This window comes from Dama dama, chromosome 25, assembly GCF_033118175.1.
Source record: "Dama dama isolate Ldn47 chromosome 25, ASM3311817v1, whole genome shotgun sequence".
In the NCBI taxonomy this organism is placed as follows: domain Eukaryota; kingdom Metazoa; phylum Chordata; class Mammalia; order Artiodactyla; family Cervidae; genus Dama; species Dama dama.
Window position 1 is genome coordinate 28,688,766 of NC_083705.1, and position 23,173 is coordinate 28,711,938.

The 23,173-nt window shown below is 38.5% G+C and overlaps 1 protein-coding gene across 2 annotated transcripts in view; it reads right to left on the reverse strand.

The window, feature by feature from the left end:
• Positions 1-23,173, reverse strand: part of RAB3C (RAB3C, member RAS oncogene family) — a 290,840-nt gene that overhangs the window by 262,694 nt on the left and 4,973 nt on the right. For both annotated transcript variants that reach the window (XM_061129756.1, XM_061129755.1), the window contains exon 2: positions 2,966-3,193. In XM_061129756.1, the coding sequence (XP_060985739.1) occupies positions 2,966-3,193 (228 nt within the window). The remainder of the gene's footprint in view (positions 1-2,965; positions 3,194-23,173) is intronic.

Sequence of the window (23,173 nt, forward strand, 5' to 3'; positions counted from 1 at the left end):
CATTGTCTAAGATTCTACCACCTGATCAAGAGAACGCATCTTAATTAGGGCAACATGGTGAAGGGGAACAAACCAAAGCATTAGAATTTGATAGACCTAGCCTGGAATCAACCCCTTGACATCTATGATCTTGGACAAGCCATTTAATTTGTCAGACAGGACTTAGCAAGTGAACAATAACAAAAACCTTCAGGTTTCTTGTACAAAATAGGAGTAATAATAGACAGTTTGGTTGTTGTGGGAATTAGATGTAAGGCATAGGTATATGCTCAATAAATGCTAGCTACATATAATATTTACACAACTTGATATTTGCTTATAGACATATAGTTACTCCATGAGCATTCATTTCTTTTCCCAACTATATTATAGGCTCGATGAGCCAAAATCTTTGCTTTTGAGTGGTTCACAATCTAGTAGACCAGTTAGAATAAGGTAGTGTCAAATCTACTTTCACACCCCTAGAATCATGGGTTCGTTAAGAGTTCCCAATGTCCCTAAGAGGAAGAAATAAGATTGTTTTGATCACAAAGAAAATAGTGGCCATCAGACTACCATTGTGACTGAGGAGAGAGCTGGGTGAAGGGTTTCTGGGTGGCTTGTCCCTGAAGGGAGTGTGGGTGTCCACAGAATGGAGGATGAGGTCCCAGGCTGAACTGGGCTATGAAGAGAATTAGAGGTTTTGGGGAAATGGTGGATTATGGATGCACGTGTGCATGGAAGTCACTTCAATCATGTCTGACTCTTTGTAACCCCATGAACTATAGCCCACCAGGCCTCTCTGTCCACGGGGATTCTCCAGGCAAGAATACTGGAGTAGGTTGCCATACCCTTCTCCAGGGGATCTTCCTGACCCAGGGATCGAACCCGCATTTCCTGTGGCTCCTGCATTGCAGGCAGATTCTTTACCACTGAGCCACTGGGGAAGCCTGGATTATGGACGCTGCTGCTGCTGCTAACGCACTTCAGCTGTGTCTGACTCTGTGCAACCCCATAGACGGCAGCCCACCAGGCTCCCCCGTAAAAAACAGATGCAACTGAAATTCAGTGTACAGGAGTGAGCTCTGGCCTGGTACTATCCCTGAGGGTTTTGAAATATTTTTGTAAGTATGCAATTATAATTCTCAAAAATGTATATTATTTGAAGTATATCTGTTTTATATTAAGGACAGATGACTTTACATCTCTACCAAGCAATTCTTTCAAGAACCTAAATTGAGAAACTGCTAGAGATTATAGGATTGCACTTATACACCATGTTGGTGTTTTACTGAAACTATCACAACAACCACCTTTAAATATTCCTAAGATTAATGGCAGGAGCTGTCAGCCAGAGAAATGACAGTTCTTCTGTGTTAGCAGAAAGAACATGGTTACAAAGGTGAGAGATGTGTAGTTACCAAATTAATTTTTAATACACCAAAGCCCATGAAAACAAAGAGACCTTTCTTAGGCCTGGATCTGAAAGTTATCTCCATATAATAATCAGTTGCTTAAAGTTCAAAAGGAAGAGAATATGAAGCAATAAACACAGCTCTTTCTGTCTCTGTATACAGGGCCGCATGCTTCTAAAGACGGATCCACCCAACAAAATTATCTTTGGGAACCAGTAGAGCAGCAATGGGAACTGGGTCTATTTTTTCAAGTTCTTTTCTGAGTTCTAATTAGACTTTGAAAACTCCATAATGAGAATAAGTAAAAAACTGACAATCTACTGTAAGCTGCCTAAGAGGATATCTACCTGTATGTATACCTGCACCTTTGAATTTTATTCCTAAGAGCTTTAAAATATGAAAGGACATCTGCTATATTTATTATATACATATATCTTAAGGGATCTTTCCTCTAAAAAATATTTAAATGCTTTACTCCAAGATTTGTCTTTCTTACAGCTTTTCATATTTGAGGAGGCAAGCTTATCATCAGTCCTACAAATCAGCCCTGGCACCAGCAACAAATGTTAGTAGGTGTTGGAATTGTCTCAGAAGAAGACAGAAAGCTAAACTCTTGGAAACATCCATTTATAGCTCAAATCCATTTGAGCGGCAGATGCACAAAAGAACAGAGAAAGGGGACCAAAACTCACTTTAAAAGCATTCTACCATGGCGCTCATACATTACATGATGTACAAAAAATACTATATAACTCTCTATTGGTATAGTCAATTTTTTTGTTATTTCATCTCTTATTTCTTTCAAACCTGCTACCCATACATACTTTTTCTTCTGTTTCTCGCTTGCTATTCTCCTCAGTTATCACAACCATTTAGTTAAGGAATCTCTGATCTTCTACGGGGGAGAGAAGAGGCAGAAAACCAGACACATGGTCTCAAAACTTATTGAAGAACCTTCTCCTTAGAAAAAAAAACCCTGTTTAAAATAAATTCTTTATTTCATGTGTCTTGCTGTGTTGGACCGTGTGGTAAACATAACTCTTGGCACTGAAAACACAAGGTCTGAGGAGATGAAATAGACAATTTTCAAAATTTAGCTGGGGCATCATGAAGGGACTAAACCTAAACTTTCTCTACATTATGCTTTAAAATGACCAGGGTAGGCTGCTTCCTGTGACCTAAAAGGGCTAGGTTCAGTTTGCCTATTTTGTGGATTAGAAAAGTGGCAGAGAAGGACCCAGAGACTTGCTCCAGGTCACACAGACCCGTACAAGACAGAGCCAGACTTTCTGTTGAGTGTTCCTTACCACAACAGACAGACATTTGGATTTCCTTTCTTCTAGAGAGTCTTAAGAAGCATCAAATGACAACAAGGTCTAATTCAGTCTCCACAGCTTAGAGAGGCATCACTCTCTTGGCCTTTGAACTAGAATGTGCTGTGGCCAAGAACCTGGCAATGAAGGCTGATGGACCCCTGTGGGGTCAGAACAAGGCAGAAAGCGTTTGCCTCACACACACGTACATGGTCCATGCCCTAGACTGAAGGATGCTGTCGGTTCAAAGTCACTTACCCAAATCTGAAGCTTAATTCTCTTTTCATTTTTGAATACGGTTTTGACTTTGAAATCTATCCCAACTGTGCTGACGAATGCAGATGTAAAGGAGTCATCCGCGTAACGGAAGAGAAAAGATGTCTTCCCCACGCTGCTATTGCCAATGATGAGCAGTTTGAACATGTAGTCAAAGTTCTGATCAGAGGAGTCTTTCTGGCCATACCTGGCATCTTGGGCAGAGGCCATCTGTGGGGAAAAAACAAAAGAGGTGTGGATGAGTCTGCCGTTTGCTATGAAGCTAGCAGCACATTCATTATTGGCCTTGCCAGAAACAGATGTCAGACCACTTAGGAGACAAGTTGAGAGAGCTCCCCAGCCTTCCTCTGATGCTGGTATCCATGGCAATAATTCCCTGCTGGAAGACAGCAAAGCAAATCTTATGGCTCTTTCCAGCTGTGTCAGTGTTTGTCACTGCTCAGCATTCAGAACGAATCAAAGACACCAAAGGAGATGTAACATGAAAAGCGAAGATATGAGGGCACGCAGACTCTGGAACTTTGTAATTCCAGTAACGGCGACACCAAAGTGGCTCAACAGCAGGGTGCTTTTTCCTGAGTTATCTGAATTATTAAGGTCTCTCTTATTTTCTAGGGACGCATACCCAAAGCCTATCTCTATTTCAACTATTAATATCACTTTAAGTCAACATCCTTACATACATGATCAATCTCTTTCAAATAAAAAATAATGATAATGACAAATATGTATGGTTCAAACAACGTGCCAGGAATTGTTAATCCTCATCACAACCCTATAAGCGGGTGTCTTTATTATTTACGTATTAAAAGGAGACAGTTGAAGCTCAGAGATACTAAGTAATTTGCTCAATTTCACACACTTTGTAAGTAGTAGAGGCAGGATTCAAATCAACCAGTGTGGTGCCAGGGCTCATGTTCTTAACACCTCCCAGCCCAGTTTCCAAAGAGAACTAAGGAAATATGCACATATGCTCTAAAGACAATGTGGGAAAGATTCATTGCAGATGCATTCATGAAGAACTCTACCTGGGTTCAAACCTTGGTTCCACCACTTACTGGCTCTAGAACATTAAGGTTTTTTTAATTTTAAATCAGTGTACCTCAGTTTCCTCTCTTCTATGAAATGGAAAAAAAAAGTACTACCCAACCTGAAACACTTGTGAAAATAACCGATGGTAAATCTGTATGACAGATGTAAAAAGAGACCAGCATAGAATAAAGAATAATCTCTATAGTAATTAAAAATCCTCTGGGTGGATCTTTCCTCACGTTTTTTCGATGACCATTTTAACATCTATCAAAAATCCTGCTGCATTCTCTAAGTGACATCTGGCTCCATATAGAAATGAGGCAGTTAAAAGGGTGAATCTCACTGATCAGTGCATTTTCCTGATTATCTTTGCTGATGCTATGAATTCTTTCTTTGCTGTGCTCTTCAATACAGTAGCTACTATTCACATATGCCTGTTTATATTTAAACTAAATACAATTAAACATTCAGTTCCTCACTCACACTAGCCACATTTCAAATGCACAAGAGCTACCTGAGGTCAGTGGCTGCAACACTGGATAGGGCAGGTCCAGGGCACTGTCATAACTGCAGAAAGTTCTATTGTCTGCCTAAAGTCTTTGGCTAGACAGTCTTTTTTCATTCCTTATAAATTCTGATTAATAAGTACATCCTTCTATTAGTGGTGGTTTAGTTGCTAAGTCATGTCCGACTCTTGTGACACCATGGACTGAAGCCCACCAGGCTCCTGGGTCCATAGAATTTTCCAGGCAAGAATACTGGAGTGAGTTGCCATTTGCTTCTCCAGGGGATCTTCCTAACCTGGGGATCGAACCTGGGTCTCCTGCACCGCAGGCAGATTCTTTACCAACTGAGCCAGCAGGGAAATCCCATCTTTCTATTAGGGGGACAGCAAAGAGGTGGCAAAAGTACACAGAAGAACTGTACAAAAAAGATCTTCACGACCCAGATAACCATGTTGGTGTGATCACTACCGAGAACCAGACATCCTGGAATGCGAAGTCAAGTGAGCCTTAGGAAGCCTCACTATGAACAAAAGCTAGGGGAGGTGATGGAATTCCAGTTGAGCTATTTCAAATTGTAAAAGATGATGCTATGAAAGTGCTGCACTCAATATGCCAGCAAATTTGGAAAACTCAGTGTCCACAGGACTCAAAAAGGTCAGTTTTCATTCCAATCCCAAAGAAAGGCAATGCCAAAGAATGCACAAACTACTGCACAATTGCACTCATCTCACACGCTAGTAAAGTAATGCTCAAAACTCTCCAAGGCAGACTTCAACAAAATGTGAACTGTGAACTTCCAGATGTTCAAGCTAGATTTAGAAAAGGCAGAGGAACCAGAGATCAAATTGCCAATATCTGCTGGATCATCAAAAAAGCAAAAGAGTTCCAGAAAAATATCTACTTCTGCTTTATTGACTATGGAAAAGCCTTTGACTGTGTGGTTCACAACAAACTATGGAAAATTCTTTAAGAGATGGGAATACCAGACCACCTGACCTGCCTCTTGAGAAATTTGTATGCAGGTCAGGAAGCAACAGTTAGAACTGGACATGGAACAACAGCCTGGTTCCAAATCGGGAAAGGAGTATGTCAAGGCTGTACATTGTCACCCTGCTTATTTAACTTATATGCAGAGCACATCATGAGAAATGCTGGGCTGAATGAAGCACAAGCTGGAATCAAGATTACCAGGAGAAATATCAATAACCTCAGACATGCAGATGACACCACCCTTATGGCAGAAAGCGAAGAAGAACTAAAGAGCCTCCTAATGAAAGTGAAAGAGGAGACTGAAAAAGTTGGCTTAAAACTCAACATTCAGAAAACTAAGATCATGGCATCTGGTGTCATCACTTCATGGCAAATAGATGGGGAAGCAATGGAAACAGTGACAGACTTTATTTTGTGGGGCTTCAAAAATCATTGCATATGGTGACTGCAGCCATGAAATTAAAAGACACTTGCTCCTTGGAAGAAAAGATATGACCAATTTAGACAGCATATTAAAAAGTGGAGACATTACTTTGCCAACAAAGGTCCGTCTAGTCAAAGCTATGGTTTTTCCAGTAGTCATGTTTGGATGTGAGAGTTGGACTATAAAGAAAGCTGAGCACCAAAGAAATCTTTTTGAACTGTGGTGTTGCAGAAGACTTTTGAGAGCCCCTTGGACTGCAAGGAGATCCAACCAATCCATCCTAAAGGAAATCAGTCCTGAATATTCATAGAAAGGACTGATAGTGAAGCTGAAACTCCAATACTTTGGCCTCCTGATGTGAAGAACTGACTCATTTGAAAAGACCCTGATGCTGGGAAAGATTGAAGGTGGAAGGGGACAACAGAAGATGAAATGGTTGGATGGCATCACCGACTCAATGGACATGAGTCTGAGTAAGCTCTGGGATTTGGTGATGGACAGGGAAGCCTGGCGTGCTGCAGCCCACGGGGTCGCAAAGAGTTGGACATGACTGAGTGACTGAACTGAACTGAACTGAAAGAGAAAATCCCCAGAAGACAGCTGAACCCTAGAAACAATATATGTGCTCAGTCTCATCTAAGACCACACTGGTTGCTGAAATCAGAGCTGTGTATGTGCAAAACAAATGAAGGAAAAAGGAGAGATGGTGCAGTAATGTATTTCCTTTTTATAAATGCTGCCAGCAGGAGAACACAACCATATGAATAAGAATAAAGGCAAAAAGAAAATCTGTATATATTATGAAATTTAAGGACAGTAAACATTCTGATTGCATTTCACACTTTCTTAATAAATATAAGCTTAAACATTTCTCTATCTTACGTCCACATAACCACACAGATGTCTCAGTAAATATGACTGGAATGATTGTTTACAGTGGGAAAAACTGGGCCAGTAAAACAGGCAGGTATCATCACTCTCCTTTCTGACCCAGGAATGCACATGCTAAGGTAAACTTCCCCCAACACAAGCAGTCTGCCAAGAACAAAAATAGGATTATAGTTCTTGACTATTGGTTTGAACAATGATGTCTTGCTCTGATAAATTTTGATACCCCAGAAAGCCAGGTAACTGTTTCGTTTGACACTCCTATTCCTGCAGACATAAGCCTTTCACCAATTAAGATTCCCCCCTTACAGAGGTGCTAAATTTCACCATGCCTGCAAATGGTCTTTGTTCAGATCTTTTTACCATCTTTTATATGAAGCAGCCCAGATACTAGGTTCTGAATTAAGCATGTTCAGTTAAGCCATAGTCGGAAAACAACTCTACGGGTATCCTAGACCTGCTCATTTTCTCAGCCTGATTACCTACCTACCATTACCCTGAGGTGGGATTCTAACTGAGTCCTGTGGATTTCTAGGCTGCCCTGAAAGAAAATGTGATAAAGAAAGCTGATCAATCCCAAGTCCTAGTCCAAAATTAGACCAACTCCAAACCTGCAGGAATATAGGCATCATCATTATATACACTTTTAAAATGTAACTGTACAGATTTACACAGAGAAAACCATACTGGAATTTTCTCCAGCATAATAAATAGAAGATGTTCAATTTTAAAGGCTGATTATACCAGTTGCAGTGGCAGCAAATACGGTGGCCGGAGTACAGAGGATGAGCAAGGATGAGGCTGGTGGATATGTGGATCGAGATCCTCCAAAGGATTAATTAGAAGAGTCTGTCAACCTGCTAACCTTGAAGATGGTATGTGGTTTCTTCAAACTATTTCCTGATTTATATCCCCAATAGCATTCATCCAACTCTTTGTGACCCCATGGACAGTACCTCACCAGGCTACTCTGTCCATAGAATTCTCCAGGCAAGAATACTGGAAGGGGTTGCCATTCCCTTTTCCAGGGAATCTTCTCTTCTCCAGGGATCAGACCCAGGTCTCCCGCATGGCAGGCAGATTCTTTATCATCTGAGTCACCAGGGAAGCCCCATAAGATCCACAGTGAGTCCCAAAGATGTGCATTCAGAATGCATATGTGTTTCATTAAACTTTAGAATAATGAAATATATCCTAGCTTAGAGAATGGAGCAGACTGCCCTAATCTTGCTGAGGATAGAAATGAAGCAACCTTTATTTACAAAACAGAAACAGTCACAAATGTAGAAAACGATCTTACAGTTACCAGGAAGGAAAGGGGGAGAGGGATAAATTGGATGATTGGGATTGACATATACACACTAGTATAAAACAGGTAACTAATAAAGACCTACTGTATAGCACAGGGAACTCAACTCAATACTCTGTGATGACCTGTATGGGGAAAAAAGCCTAAGAGAGGAGATACATGTAGATGCATAACTGACTCACTCATTCTGTTGTACACCTGAAAGTAAATAACATTGTAAACTGACTCTACCCCCAGTAAAAAGTGAAGCAATCTGACAGCATATGAATGTCGAAGGGACATACAGACAGTCACTATACAAGTTGGCCTACACTTTTAAATATCCTCATGTGAACGTTTCCAAAATGCCCATGGGAAAATATGAAAACATGAGTGGGCATGAAGGAAGTCCCAGAGAGCAAACTGGATTTTATAAAAGATATGAGAAAACCCTTTTAATGTATTAATCTTAAATTAATTAAAAGAATCATAGAGTGGGAAACACTCTTGAGGGTTGTCCTTCTTCCACTTACAACAGTGTCCCTCTTGCTGGCATGACACTGGTATTCTAGCCTAGCCCTCCCCATCAAGTGAGAGAAAGTTTGCTAGGCTGTGAAAAGCCTACTTCACTGATGAACAACTACAAGTGTTAAAATTTTCTTCCATAAATTTGAGTTAAAATCTACTTCCCTATAGCTTCCCTATAGCTATATACTTCCCTATAGTTCATGTGTTCTTCCTTATGAATCAAGAGAGATGATTAATTTACCCTCTGAAAAAACTTCAGGTGTCAGAATCACAGCTCCATAAGCATCCTCTCCTCCTGACTGGATAATCTCAGCTTCTTTAGCCCCTCTGTTCCACATGGGACGTGCTCAAAACAGTCCACACATCTAGGTTAAAGCTGACATCTCTGCAGATGTCAAAATCCCATGCATGGCTCCTACAATTGGTCACAATATTCCAGATATTTATCTGGTCAGTGCAGAGTATAATAATATTCTTATGTCCTATCACACTTCACTTAACAATAAAGTAATTCTCAAATGTTCAGCACCTTTTTTCACATTCACTGTTAAAAACATGGGTCTCCCCATCCCGATCCTATGCCTTGGCAATATACTTTTTAATGAAAGTATCAACCTTTATATGTTTTCTATTACCCTTCCTTTTGCTTGTTTTGATTTCCTATTCTGTTCTGTTCTGATAACTTTATGTCCTTTCATCAAGAACATTAGTTATCCCTTCCAGATCTATGTCATTTCTAAGTTTAATCAGTATGCATTTTATATATACTCACTTTAGATGCTAATCAAAATGCTAATAAGTTGGTAGACAAATAACAATGAATTTTTTTACCCTGCTGAATATATAAATCTATGAATGAGACTTCTACAATATGTCCTTAAGGACCCTGGCAAGTTTGAAGCAAATTTTTAACCTCTGGGAGTTAGCGCCTAGCAAAGTCACTGTGCTGGCCCTCTGGGTGTGCCTTGGTTCAATAGAAAGGGAACAGATCATAGATTTAATTGACGTGTCATTTTTAATTTCAATTAATAGTTTCCCCAGAAGTCCTACTGACCAGGGACCAAGCAGATTACCTTTGACTAACAAAGGCAACCACAGTCTACTTCAGAATTTTTGAACATTAGCTTTTCCAAATAAATAAGAAAGCCAAATTATCTGCAGGAATTCCCTCGGGTGCTTAAAAAACTAAACTACACTAAGCCATTTTGTGCATCTGATGAGAAAAACAGAAAGAAGTCATTTAAAATGTACTATGTTCCATCTACTACTACTGGTAACAGCCTGAAGGTCAATGGGAAGAAGAAAGAGGGTAAATTATCCAGAAAATGAAATGCAATTCTTTGAAACTGGAAGAGTGAACGTACGGATGGACCTTATATATGAGAAGTATGGAAATAGATAAATTAGTTTCAAATCTCAGTTGTTACCTGAGGGAAAAGAAAAGGGTAATAAAAGGAATTGTTCCTGAGAGTTACAAAGGAAAGACTAAATTTTAAAAACCAAGAAGGAAAATATTAAAACACAGGATTTTCAAACACCTGTCACCTGGCCCCTGGTGGTTTCTCCTGGTGAAGGACTCCTCTGTGCTTGGCTTGCCTGCCTCTGTGTTTGTCTCTTTAGAATGGATTGTAACTGTGATGTTCTTTGCAGTCTCCAGCCAACAATTTCTCTATGTGTCTGCTACTGTTTGCTCTGGCGAGAGCCAGCTGAAAAAAAACAAACACTACCCGTGTCACTGCAGACCCATCACCACTGAGCTGAAAAGATGCTGTCCAAGGAACTGGAAGTTGCCAGGACACTAGAGGGTAAATAGTGGCTTTTCTAACCCTGGTTTCTGAAGTAAAGGACCTAGAAAGTAGAGCAGCATTTGGAAATTGTCTCTTTTCTTTATGTTGGAAAGGAATGAATTACTATTTCATGGGACTCCTGGGGAATGTATATGATGGTATACCAAATTATGCTTACACTTGCAAGATGCAAGTTGCTCTGAGTTTTAAGGATATTCCTCCAGCTCAGTTTCACAGAAACTCTCACAGACTGCATCTGATCTCTATTCCATGCATAGCTTCTTTAGTACAGGTGGATGATAACACACAGGATGCACAGGAAAATGGTAAAATAACTGTAACAACAGCTCTTACAGACACTGTACTATGTGCTTTACACATATTATCACATCTCATCCTTTCACTGCCCCCCCAGATATCAATATCTAACTGTTAGCACCCCCATGTTAGAGGAACTGAACGTTCTGAGTGTATTTCAGAATGGCTACCTTTCCTCAGCCCCCGATAGAAGCATAAGGGCGTTTTTTTCCGCAACCTTAACTATGAGAGTTTAGCAGAGCTCTTGGAGGTAAAATTCAAAACTGTGTGAGGCCCCCTGGAGTTTTTATCTCTTCGACTTGTCCACATGGCACCTCTAGCAATTCATCAACTACAGGCTACATTTTCTTTACCAATTACATTTAGGTTTTCCTCCCATAGTACTGATCTCCATGGAGGTTTCTATTCCAGTAAATTATGATTCTCTATATCTGCCTATTTGTATCTCCAGTCTGGTGGCAGCATTTTCCCCTGTGACCTCAATTCTCTAATGTATCTGTGAAGAGTTCTTAATTTTCAATTTGTTCAGTTTTTCTCTTATGTGAGGATAGGACTGACAACTTTCAAGTTCCCTCCATACTGAACAGGAAACTTGAAGCCATTATCTCCATTTTAAAGACAAAACTAGAGCATCAGAAAAGAGCTGCAGTAGAAGGGGGTCCCTGTTTTTCAATAGGATATCCTGATTTCTCCATTTCCTGACTGAATCTTCATGACCTGGAGCAAATGGGCTATAATGTACTGTACAGCACAGAGAACTCTACTGAAGATTCTGCAAAACCTAAATGGGAAAAGAATCTGAAAAAGAATGAATATACATTTAACTGAATCAGAATCACTATGCTGTATATCTGAAACTAGCGTAACACTGTAAATCAACTATACTGCAACAAAAATTTTTTTTTAAAAAAGAATTACAGACATGCAGTCTCAGCTATTTCACTCTTCTCTTCATCAAACCAACAAGTTTCAACCTTCAATCACAGAGAATATTGAAAGAGGTAAGGGTCCTTCTTTTTTCCACTTCTAGAAAAAAAAATCTATTCCTCGGTTGAAGAGAGGCAAGAGCTAAACTTGACATATTTTAAAATTCATTGTAACACTTTTCACATCTCCTTTGAAATCTATAGATGTTTGTTACCACAGTGTCAAGAAAAAAGAAATGAAGTTTATCAAAACCTGTAAAAATGGTTCCTATTAGTATCAAACACAGAGAACCCGTGTTCTCAGCCCAAGCTGTAGCTCACTCCTGATTCCTGGTGTGTTACAGAGGGTTCCTGGTGGGGAGAGACTGCTCAGGGCTGTGAAGCAGAGGGAGAAGGGGACGCTCAGATCACAGACAGCAGGCTGTGAGCATGATCTCCTATGAAGGGAACCATGGTGGCGGGGAGAGCTCTCCCCACTCCAGTGATCCAGTGCTGACAGCTGCAATGAAGCAGAGCCCAGCCCAGTAACTCCTGCACATCCTCACGGATGCTGAAGCCAGAGGGTCATTAGTGCAGTCTTGGGGAGTTGCAGAGCACCTAGCTACTAGTAACCCAGGCTTTATAATCAAAGCATGAAAAGAGGTAGAGAAACACCATTCCACTTCTTTACTACCAGCTCTGAAATTACGTGCAGCTGACACATCTGTGAAAAGAGCATTCCACATTCTTAGTGTGATGTGGATATAGGCAAAGAGCACATGCTCTTGGGTCAAGTTGCCTGAGAAGGAATCCTAGGTCTGCTACTTGTAGAAACTTGGGCAAGGTTTTTGTTTTAATAATCATAAGCTGCAATTTCCTCATCTAGAAAACAGGAATGATAGTGAAATCATCAAAGTAAAATTGTTGGCATGTGTAAAGTCCTTGAATAGAACATCCATCATCATCTTTCTTATTCCTCTTGTTATGGTGAAATGATATAGAAACCACTCACCTCCTCCCAATTCTTACTCTTGCTGCTCTCTGAAATGGAAATGATTGATTTTATAGGACATGATCCCTCTCATTTCCTAACTTTAGAGTGCAAGAGACTTTGATACCCAACACCCCAACTCTGTACAGTTTAATAATTAGCAAAATAAACACCTTATGTTTACTCTCTCATTTTAATATTATGGCATGGAACAAAGAGCAGTCATCAAAACACTTTTCATGATAGAAGCTGACACTCTGCATACCTGTGTGCAGACAGAAGTGTCCTGTAGTCTGGAGAGACTGTGGGGAGGGGAATGTGGCCAGTGATCATATGCCCTGTGATGTGACCTGTCCTATGACACTGCCTGCCACCCAATAATTTTGGAGAGTTTTTTTTTAACTAAATTCATGAAACCCTTGGGTGTGGCCAGACTTTTGAGGAAATTGAAAGTGGCCTAATAAGTGGGCAGAATCCAAATAAAGTGAAAATGACAATTGCCCAGTCGTGTCCAACTCTTTGTGACCCCAGGGATTATGTAGCCCTCTGGGCTCCTCTGTCCATAAAATTCTCCAGGCAAAAATACTGGAGTGGGTAGCTATTCCCTTCTTCAGGGGATCTTCCTGACCCAGGGATCAAATCTGGGTCTCCTGCACTGCAGGCAGATTCTTTACCATCTGAGCCACCAAGGAAGCCCAGAATCCAAGTGGCAAAAAAAAAAAAAAAAGCATGCGAAAGGGAGCTCAAGCATATAGGTGGCCATCAAACATGTGAAAAGGTGCCCAACATCACTAATTATTAGAGAAATGAAAATCAACACTTACAATGAGGAGAGGGTGTGGGAAAAAAGGGAACACTTTTACTGGTGGGAATGTAAATTGACGTAGTATGGAGGTTTCTCAGAAAACTAAAAATAGAGTTGCCATATGATCCAGTAATCCCACTCCCAAGTATATATACGACAAAGCTATAATTCAGAAAGATACTTGTACCCCTATGTTCATAGCAGTATGCTCAAAATAACCAAGACATGGAAATGACTTAAATGTCCATCAATAGATGATAAAGATGTGATATATATGCACAATGGAATATTACTCAGCTATAAAAAAAAGAATGAAATGCCATTTGCAGCAATATGGATGGACATAGAGATTATCAATCTAAATGAAGTAAATCAGAAAGATAAATACCATATGATATTACTTACATGTAGAATCTAAAATATGACACAAATAAATTTATCTATGAAACAGACTCACAGAAATAGAGAATAGACTGTGGACACCAAGGAGAGTGGGTAGAGAGGGATGGGTTGGGTGTTTGGGATTAGCAGATGCAAACTATTACATATAGAATGTATTAACAACAAGGTCCTATGTATAGCACCAGGAACCATGCTCAATATCCTATGATAAGCCAAAATGGAAAAGAATGTGTGCATCATATATACATATATATATAATTGAATCACTTTGCTGTTCAACAGAAATTAACATAATATTATAAATCAACTATGGTTTAATAAAATAGATTTTAAAAAGAAAGGGGGCTCTAGGTACTAACTCCTAGTAGTTAGGGGGAAGCTCTCTTCTTTTGGGGCCTTGGAGTAGGTTTTAGGTAAAGTTTCACCTAATTTCTGATGTGCAATTTGATAAACCATCAAAGTCCACAATAACATTATAGACAACAATACTGCATTATAAACTTCAAAGTCTCTAAGAGACTAGACCTTAATTGTTCCCACCATGGACAAGAAATGATAATTATATGATATGTAGAGGTGTTAGCTAACATGATCGTGGTGACTGTACTGTAACACACAAGCATATCAAGTCAGATTGTTGTACACCTGAAAGCTGCACAATGTTATCAATATATTTCAATTCTATCTCAACAGAAAAAAAAATTTTAAAGCCCACAATAAATAAATAGTGTCTTGCCTACAGGATGGTTATTGCCATCATTTGCTAACAATGCAAATGATATCTCTAAAATAACACAAAGGGTATCCACAAAAGTAAAACTCCAGATAGACAAAGAGAAGTGGCACAGAAAGGTCAACGAAAGTTTGGGATCTGGAAGTGCATGACTGGAGAAAGGGGAATCCTAGGCCTGCTAGGGAAGTCCACCAGAGCCCAGGAGAGTCTGGAATGGCCTTAGGATTGGAGACAGCACGTGTCTTGCTCCTAGGGTGTGGCTAGAATCACCAACTTTCTTGTTTGCCCAAAACTGAGGTGTTTCATGGTACCCAACAGAACTTTCAGTGTTAAAATCTGCAAGCTGGGATGGTAGATCACACTAGATGTTTCTAGGTGGTGCAATCAGGAGGACTGGTTGAAAATCCAAGACCCTGCAAGGCCAAGCACCATTCTCTCCATATACAGCTCTTTTAAAACAAAATTAAGTCTAAAACATAAAGACGTCATCAAACATTCTTGACATTCACACTTCCTAAATGCAGATGTCAATTTATAAAAATGAAAGAGCCTTTCTCTTAGCAACAAAATGTAAAAAAATCCTTTAAAACTTTCTCATAGACATGGATAAAATATATATGCTTTCTCATCATTTCTTGGTAGCAAGAAATACCAGACATTGTGTTCTCACATACCGGCTCTCTGGCTTCCCTGATAGCTCAGGCAGTAAAGAACCCACCTGCCAATGCAGGAGGCAAAAGGTTGGGAAGATGTCCTAGAGTAAGAAATGGCAACCCACTCCAGTATTCTTGCCTGGAGAATCCCATGAACAGAGAAACCTGGGGGGCTACAGTCCATGGGGCTGGAAAGAGTCAGACACGACAGAGTAACTAACATACACACACACACACCTGCTCTCTAAAGCTGGATATGTTTTTACTTAGGAATACAAAACTGAATCTTCACTACATCCAAGATTTCCAAACCTGGGAAACTCCTCCTGAATTTTGCAAAATTAGAATATTTAAGTTGGGGCCGGGATCTAAATTGTTAAAGCTCCCCATGTGATTCTCTGGATCAGTCAGGTTTAGAATTTATTGGATTAACAAGTATTGGCAGAGAAGCCAGGGCAGGCGCCCGCTGTCAAGACCTCAGGATGTATGTACGAGGAGACTGAGCAATCTGACCCTGAGTCCCGGATCCATGGGGACCCTAGGGCTCTGCATCAGCTGCCGTCTTCACCAGCCATCTCTTTCACTGATGGGGACAGCAGATCTCACCAGAATGTTGACTCGGCACAGAGAGTCTATATCCTCGAATGCCCAGCCTGCCCAGAAAAGCTGAATTCTGAGAAACGTTGTTACAATTAACTCTGTCCTGGTAGGAGTCAGAACCTTCTGAGGATCAGTGATACAACTCACCGAGAGCTCTCTGTCAGACTCAGAGGAGGCACCACCTAGGAAGAGGTAGCAATCCTGTTCTCAGCGCACACACAGCTCTGTGGGACGTGGCCTGGACTTCCCTTATCAGTCATTTTAAAAAATAACCCACAATTAGATTTTACTTCCCTCCATTCCATAAAAAGGGAACCAATAGCTATAGGAGGCCAGTGTCTAAATTGAAATCACAAAATAAAGAATACTTCTTCCTGAGAAGAAGAAAAAGGCTAAACAGTAGACATATGTAAAATAGTAGACATATGTAAACAGTAGACATTTCTTTTTACCACATATGTACTATGTGGTAAAAAGGAAAAAAAAAAAAACTCTCAAAAAAACACCTAGTAAAATACTCTAAAAATCACCAAAGGGGAAAATAAAAACTAAGTTTTAATATTAACATGTGCTTCCCCCCCAAAATTTCATCATTAAACATTTCACTTCATTTAATGTTTTTTTTAAACGTTTTACAGATGTTTCATATTAGTTTTAAAGACTTAAGCCCTTGAAAAATGCCTCCAGGGATTTGCTATAGGTTCCTTCAAAATCTGGACATTTCTCTTCCAGTCATGTATAGGGGGACATACCCCCTGACCCACACATCTGTGAGACAATGGGACTATCTGGACCATTCTCAAGGAAACTGGGTTAGCAGTGTACATTGTTGTGTTTCCAGAGTGTGCAATGGGAATGATGGACAGAGCCACTTTTCTACTTATAATCTTCTGGGCTTTTCATTCTAAAGCCATTGCTAAAGAACGCTCACATGCACAGGTGTGATGTTTCCATTGTCGCCTTTCATCAGCCTTACGACTGACAGGTGTTCAGTGAATCAAACATTCAAAGGAAAAACTGCCTTTAACTGCAAACACCATAGATAAGGGTCACTGGGGGTCATATTTTGCTAATCAGTACTTAATATGGTCTTTCCACAAGCTCTCCAGTGGTCCTCAAGCTGTGGCTATTTTAGCAGGAAGCATTCATCCTGTTGGCTACCAAGAGTTGATGAGATTCAGATGTGCATATGAATTGCTCCCAACAAATAACAAGTAATTAAACTAAAAGCAGGTAGACTATGAGGAGGATCACCTCTTCAAGTTACGTGATGATTTTGGTTCCCAGATCATGAAAAGCTGAGAGTATAGGAGCAAAGTGACTATGGTTTCAGGGTTTTCTCAGGTGGCCAAGTGGGCACAAAATAAGGCTCTTCTAGGTTTGCCAGAGCTAAATTCCTAATGCTGCACTCAATCCAATCAGCTTACTGAAGAGTTCATCAGGGAACTACTGACCATGTCTTTTTACAGCTCACTAGGCAACGGAAAGTGAGAAGAAATAACAACCTTAGATATGCAGATAATACCTTTCTAATGGCAGAAAGTAAAGAGGAACTACAGAGCCTCCTGATGAAGGTAAAAGAGGAGAGTGAAAAAGCCGGCTTGAAACTCAACATTCAAAAAACTAAGACCATGACATCTGGTTCCATCTCTTCATGGCAAATAGAAAGGGAAAAAGTGGAAACAGTGACAGATTTCCTTTTCTTGGGCTTTAAAATCACTGCAAACAGTGACTGCAGCCATGAAGTTAAAAGACACTTGTTCCTTGGAAGGAAAGCTATGACAAACCTAGACAGCATGTTAAAAAGCAAAGACATCACTATGGATGTGAGAGTTGGACCATAAAGAAGGCTGAGCACCAAAGAATTGATGCTTTGGAACTGTGGTGCTAGAGAAGACTTTTGAGAGTCCCTTGGACTGCAAGGAGATCAAACCAGTCAATTCTAAAGGAAATCAACCCTGAACATTCACTGGAAGGACTGATGCTGAAGCTCCAATACTTTGGTCACCTGATGCAGAGAGGCAACACTTTCTGGAAAAGACCCTGATGCTGGGAAAGACTGAAGGCAAAAGGAGAAGGGGGCAGCAGAGGATGAGATGGTTAGATAGCATCACCAACTCAATGGACATGAATTTGAGCAAACTCTGGGAGATAGTGGAGGACAGAGGAGCCTGGCGTGCCACAGTCTGTGGGGGTCATGGAGAGTTGGGCACAACTTAAGAACTGAACAACAAGGCAACTGAAGACCTAGGACATTGACTCTTACGGTTTCACTGTTTAGTGGACAGAAGAATATTTCATGACCCCAGTAAGACTAACATAACGCTTCAAACCAATCTGAAACATGTTAGTCTTGATGTTTCTTCAGAGTTAAAGCTGTTAAGAAATATATTAGTTGACAAAGGGAAGCAATTATTGAAATGATTTTATTTTTATAACTTTGCACTTTGTTCAAATTTTTGAAAGTGTCTTAAAGCCCACACTTCTATTTGAAAAACACAAAGAAAAAACATAGTATCACAAAAACAACAATCATAGAACTATTAAGTGATAAAAATTAAAATGTGAACATAAATATTTCCCCCAGAAATCTATAAGAAAGAATCAAAGCACTAATATTATTTATATTTATCACTTTTTCTATAAAAGGCTCTCTGCACTTTCTTGGTTCTACACAATACTGTAAATGAATCCAACTATAGGCTCTTCCAGTACTCAAATATCTCTTCCCAAGAAAGTGTTATCTATCTTCACTTGGCAATATAACATATTTCTAATGTAAAAGAAATCAACATGGAGCCCGAGAGGAAAAACACAGTAAGTGAAATGAACAGTTCCTCAATGGGTTTAACAAAAGGCTGCAGATGACAGCAAAAAGAGTCAATGACTTGAAGATAAATCAACAGAATTGTACAACTGACAAAGACCAAGAAAAAAAGAAAAACATAAAGCAAAGCCTAGGGATTTGTGGAACAATATCTGAAGTTTAACATACATGTAATTGGAGCCTCAGAAGAAAAAAGAAGGGGATAATGAGATGTAAAAACATTTGAAAACATATGGCTAAATATCTCTTAAATTTGGTTAAAAGTATAAATTTACATATCTCAGAAGCTAATTCAAACCCCTAAGCTGACCCCAAAACAAAGAGCAAAATGCTGGTTTTAAATCCAATCATATTGATAACTGCAACATATGAGAATGGGTAAAATTCCAACTAAAGGATATTTTCTAGACTGGATAAACTGCAAGGCCCAATTATACTCGGACCATAAGATTCACACTTTAAATATAAAGTCACATATAAGTTGAAAGTAAAAATAGGACTACATACATATTAAATATATATATATACACACAAAGGCATAAATATATATGTGTGTGAGTATATGCATGAGATACTATTAAGAAAGAGTGTATTAATATATACTTTAAGACAAGGAGCATTGTTAAAAATATAAAGGAAGATTTCATAACAAAAGCCAGGAAATTTTTTCAGGAAGACACAATTACATACGTGTGTGCGCTTAATAAAAGAAGTTCAAAATATATAAAGCTAAACTGAAAGGACTGAAAAAACTGAAAGACTGACTACCATAACTGAAGATTTGAAAATCTTCTCAGTAATTGATAGAATAACTAGACCAAAAATCAGTAAGGTTAGAGATGATCTCAGCAACACCATACAAGACCATGACATACCAACACAACACAATACCACTATACTTCACAACTGTTGCATGGAGCATTCACAGAGCACATGGAATGCTCATGAAGTTAGACCACACACTAGCCTAAAAACAAGCCTAAATTTTTTTCCAAAGACTGAAATCTTAAAGAATATGTTCTCTGGTAGCAAGAGGATTTTATTAGACATCAATATCGATAAGCTATCTGGAAAAGATGCAGGTATTTGGAAAGTTAAACAACATATCTCTAAACCCATTGATTAAGAAGAACATCACAAGAAGCAAATAGTTTGAAATAAAATATGATGCAAATACTACACTCAGAAATTTGTGAGAGTCAACTACTAAAGTTCTTGTTAGAGATTTTATTGTAAATACCAGGCTTATTCTTAAAAAGAAACATTTAAACTCAGTGATCTAAATTTCTACTTTAAGAAGCCTAATAAACAAAATGGTTCTATTAAAGTTAGTGTAAAGAACATAGTTGTTTTTTTAAATCCCAAGTCAATAAAATAAAAAGTAAATAAAAAAAAGGTAACAAAGGCAAAAGTTGGTCACTTGAAGCCATTAATAATATTGATAAATATCTAGTAAGACTGGTAAAAGGGAGGTAGGGAGAAAGAAAGAGAATTTACATTATCAAAGAGGAGATATCATTACAGATCTAGAGAAAATAAAAGATAGTAAAATATTTTGAACAATTTTATGTCAATAAATTTGAAAAATGAGGTGAAAAACACAATTTACCAAAACCAACCCAAGATGAAATAGAAAATGTTATATAGGCATAAATACTTTTCTCCTGCGGTGATACTGAATGTTTAAAACAACACTCAATCATTACTTAACAAGTCAGAAATCTGGACACAGGGCAACTTAGCTGGGTCTTCTGCTCATACCGCTAAGGCCTTACAAGATGAAAATCAATGTGTCAGCTGGGCTGGGTTCCTACCTGGCTGTTCTGGGGAAGATTCCACTTCCAAGTTTTTACAAGCTGTTGGCAGAATCCAGTTGCTTGTGGTTACAGGACTGAGATCCCCATTTCCTTGATCTATAGCCTTCTTTATCTTTAAGCCAACAATCCTCATGCTTCAAACTTGTGACTTCCCCTTCTGCCACATCTCTCTGACTCCAGCAAGAGAACATTCTCTGCTTTTATTGGCTCAGGTAATTAGATTGGGCCTACCTGAGAATCAGGTCAATCTTATTTTAAAATACATAGCATGACTTATATTTGCAAAGGCTCTTTTGTTATGTAACATAATTTACTGGTATGTTCCAGAGATTAGGCCACAGACATCTCAGCATGGGGTATGGAGGCTATTCTGCTAGAGAGAGAGAGAGAGAGAGATGAAAGTGTAGGTAGTTGGATGATAGAGATATTTGTATATCAAAAAAGTGTCATTTGTTTAAAAAAAAAAAAAAGTCCATAAAGAAAACTCCAGGCTCCAATAGCTTCAGTGATAAACTCTACCAAACACTTTAAGGAATAAAATATATAGATCTTACACAACAAAATCATTCAAACAGCAAATTCTCAAAACACTTCTCACTTGTTTTATAAGGTCTGCATAACATACTATAACCTCATAAAGGCATTAAAAGAAAACATATATTAATATCCATAATGAATTTAAAGGCAAAAAACTACAACAAATTACATAATTGCATCCAGAGAATATATAATAACTAACTGGCTTTATCTAAAGAACATCAGATTAACTAAAAATCTATCAGTATAATCCAACAGAATAAAGGAGATAAACCATGTGATTGTGACAATAGATGCAGAAGAAGGATTTGACAAAATTCAGCACCCACTTGTATTGAAAACAAATACTCTCAGCAAGCTAGGACTCAAAGAAACTTCTGTATGATAAGATATCTATACCACCACCAACAACAAAACAATTACAGCTAACTTCATACTTAATGGTGAAAGATGGCTTCCCCCCAAAACTGGGAATAAGATAAGAATGCCTGCTTATCACATCTCAACACTGCACTAGCTATCCTATCCTGTGGAATAAAAAATAGTGGAAAAAAAAAAAAAAGGAGGTCTTTGGAAAGAAAGAACTGCCTCTATTTGCAAATCATACAATCACTTATGGAGAAATTTTTAAGGGATTTAAGGATTTCAATTGATGGTGCTAAAGAATCTGCCTGTCAGTGCAGGAGATACAAGAGACTTGGGTTAGATCCCTGGGTTGGGAACATCCCCAGGAGCAGGAAGTGGCAACCACTCCAGTATTCTTGCCCAGAAAATTTAATGGATAGAGGAGCCTGGCGGGCTAGTCCATGGGGCCTCAAAGAGTCAGACATAACTGAGCAACTGACTGAGCACTAGAAATAACAAATAAATGTAGTAAGGTCTCAGGACACAGTTAAGAGAAATAAATCAAAGAAAGTACAGAATCCAGATATAGACACTGCCTAAAATTAATAACATAAATTTCATTAAAATAAAAATTCTCATCAAAAGACACTCATAAGACATGAGTATTCAAGGCACAGATTGGCAGAAAATATTTTAATACATTTGAAGAACTAGTTTCAAAGCTATATAAATAAATACATAAACAAACGGATTTTTTTAAAAAACCAAACAAAGATCTCCTACAACTAAATAATAAAAAGACAACCCCAATAATGGATAAAAGGCTAAGCAGACACTACATAAAGGAAGATAGGCAAATAGTCAGTAAACATATAAATATGCTAAGCATCACAGTCATCAGAAAATGCAAATATAAACAATGAGACACCATAATCACCAATTAAAGTGGCCTTAATTTAAAAGGCCACTGACACCAGACACTGTTGAGGATGTGAAGCCACTAGAATGTTCGTACATGGTTGGTGAGAATATGAAATGGTACTACCATTCTAGCTAGAGACTTGACTGTTTCCTATAAAGTTAAACAAAGACTTATCCTTTACCTCAGCAATTCTACTTTTAGGTATCTACCCAAGAGAAATAAAAACATATTACTATAAAAAAAACCAATATGATAACATTTATAGCCTTCATTATAGTAGCCCCTAATGAAATTACCTCAAAATCCATCAACAGAAGAATAGATTTTAAAAGCAAGGCAGATTGATACACCACTATAATGTGTCAATAAAACAAAATGAATTATTGACACTTGCAACAATATGAATGAATTCCATATACATTATAATGAGCAAAATAAGCTAGACTTAAGAGTACATTCTATATATTCTGCAATGCGTTCATTTTGTACGTTTTACAGAACTATCTAGAGTTCTAGAATAAATAGGACTAATTTATGGTGACCTTACTATATCCGCAGATTAACCGGAAAAAGAAAGTAATAAAGGAACTTGTTGGATTGAATGGAAATGTTTTATATCTTTATAGTGGTATGTATTACATAGATGTATCTACTTATTAGGATTCATCAAATTATTCACTTAATATTTGTGCATTTCAATGTATAAGAAGTATCTCAAAAACTATAAATAAACAAATGAAAAATGCTAAAAATTTACATAATTCCAAATAAATCTAAAATACTTCATCTTCACAGGTCATAATATGCATGGTAGAAATCTATGATCTATTAAGAGGTTCCCCTAGAACCTCTGGAACTCATTAATGAATGATAAATGGAGAAAACTGTTGGC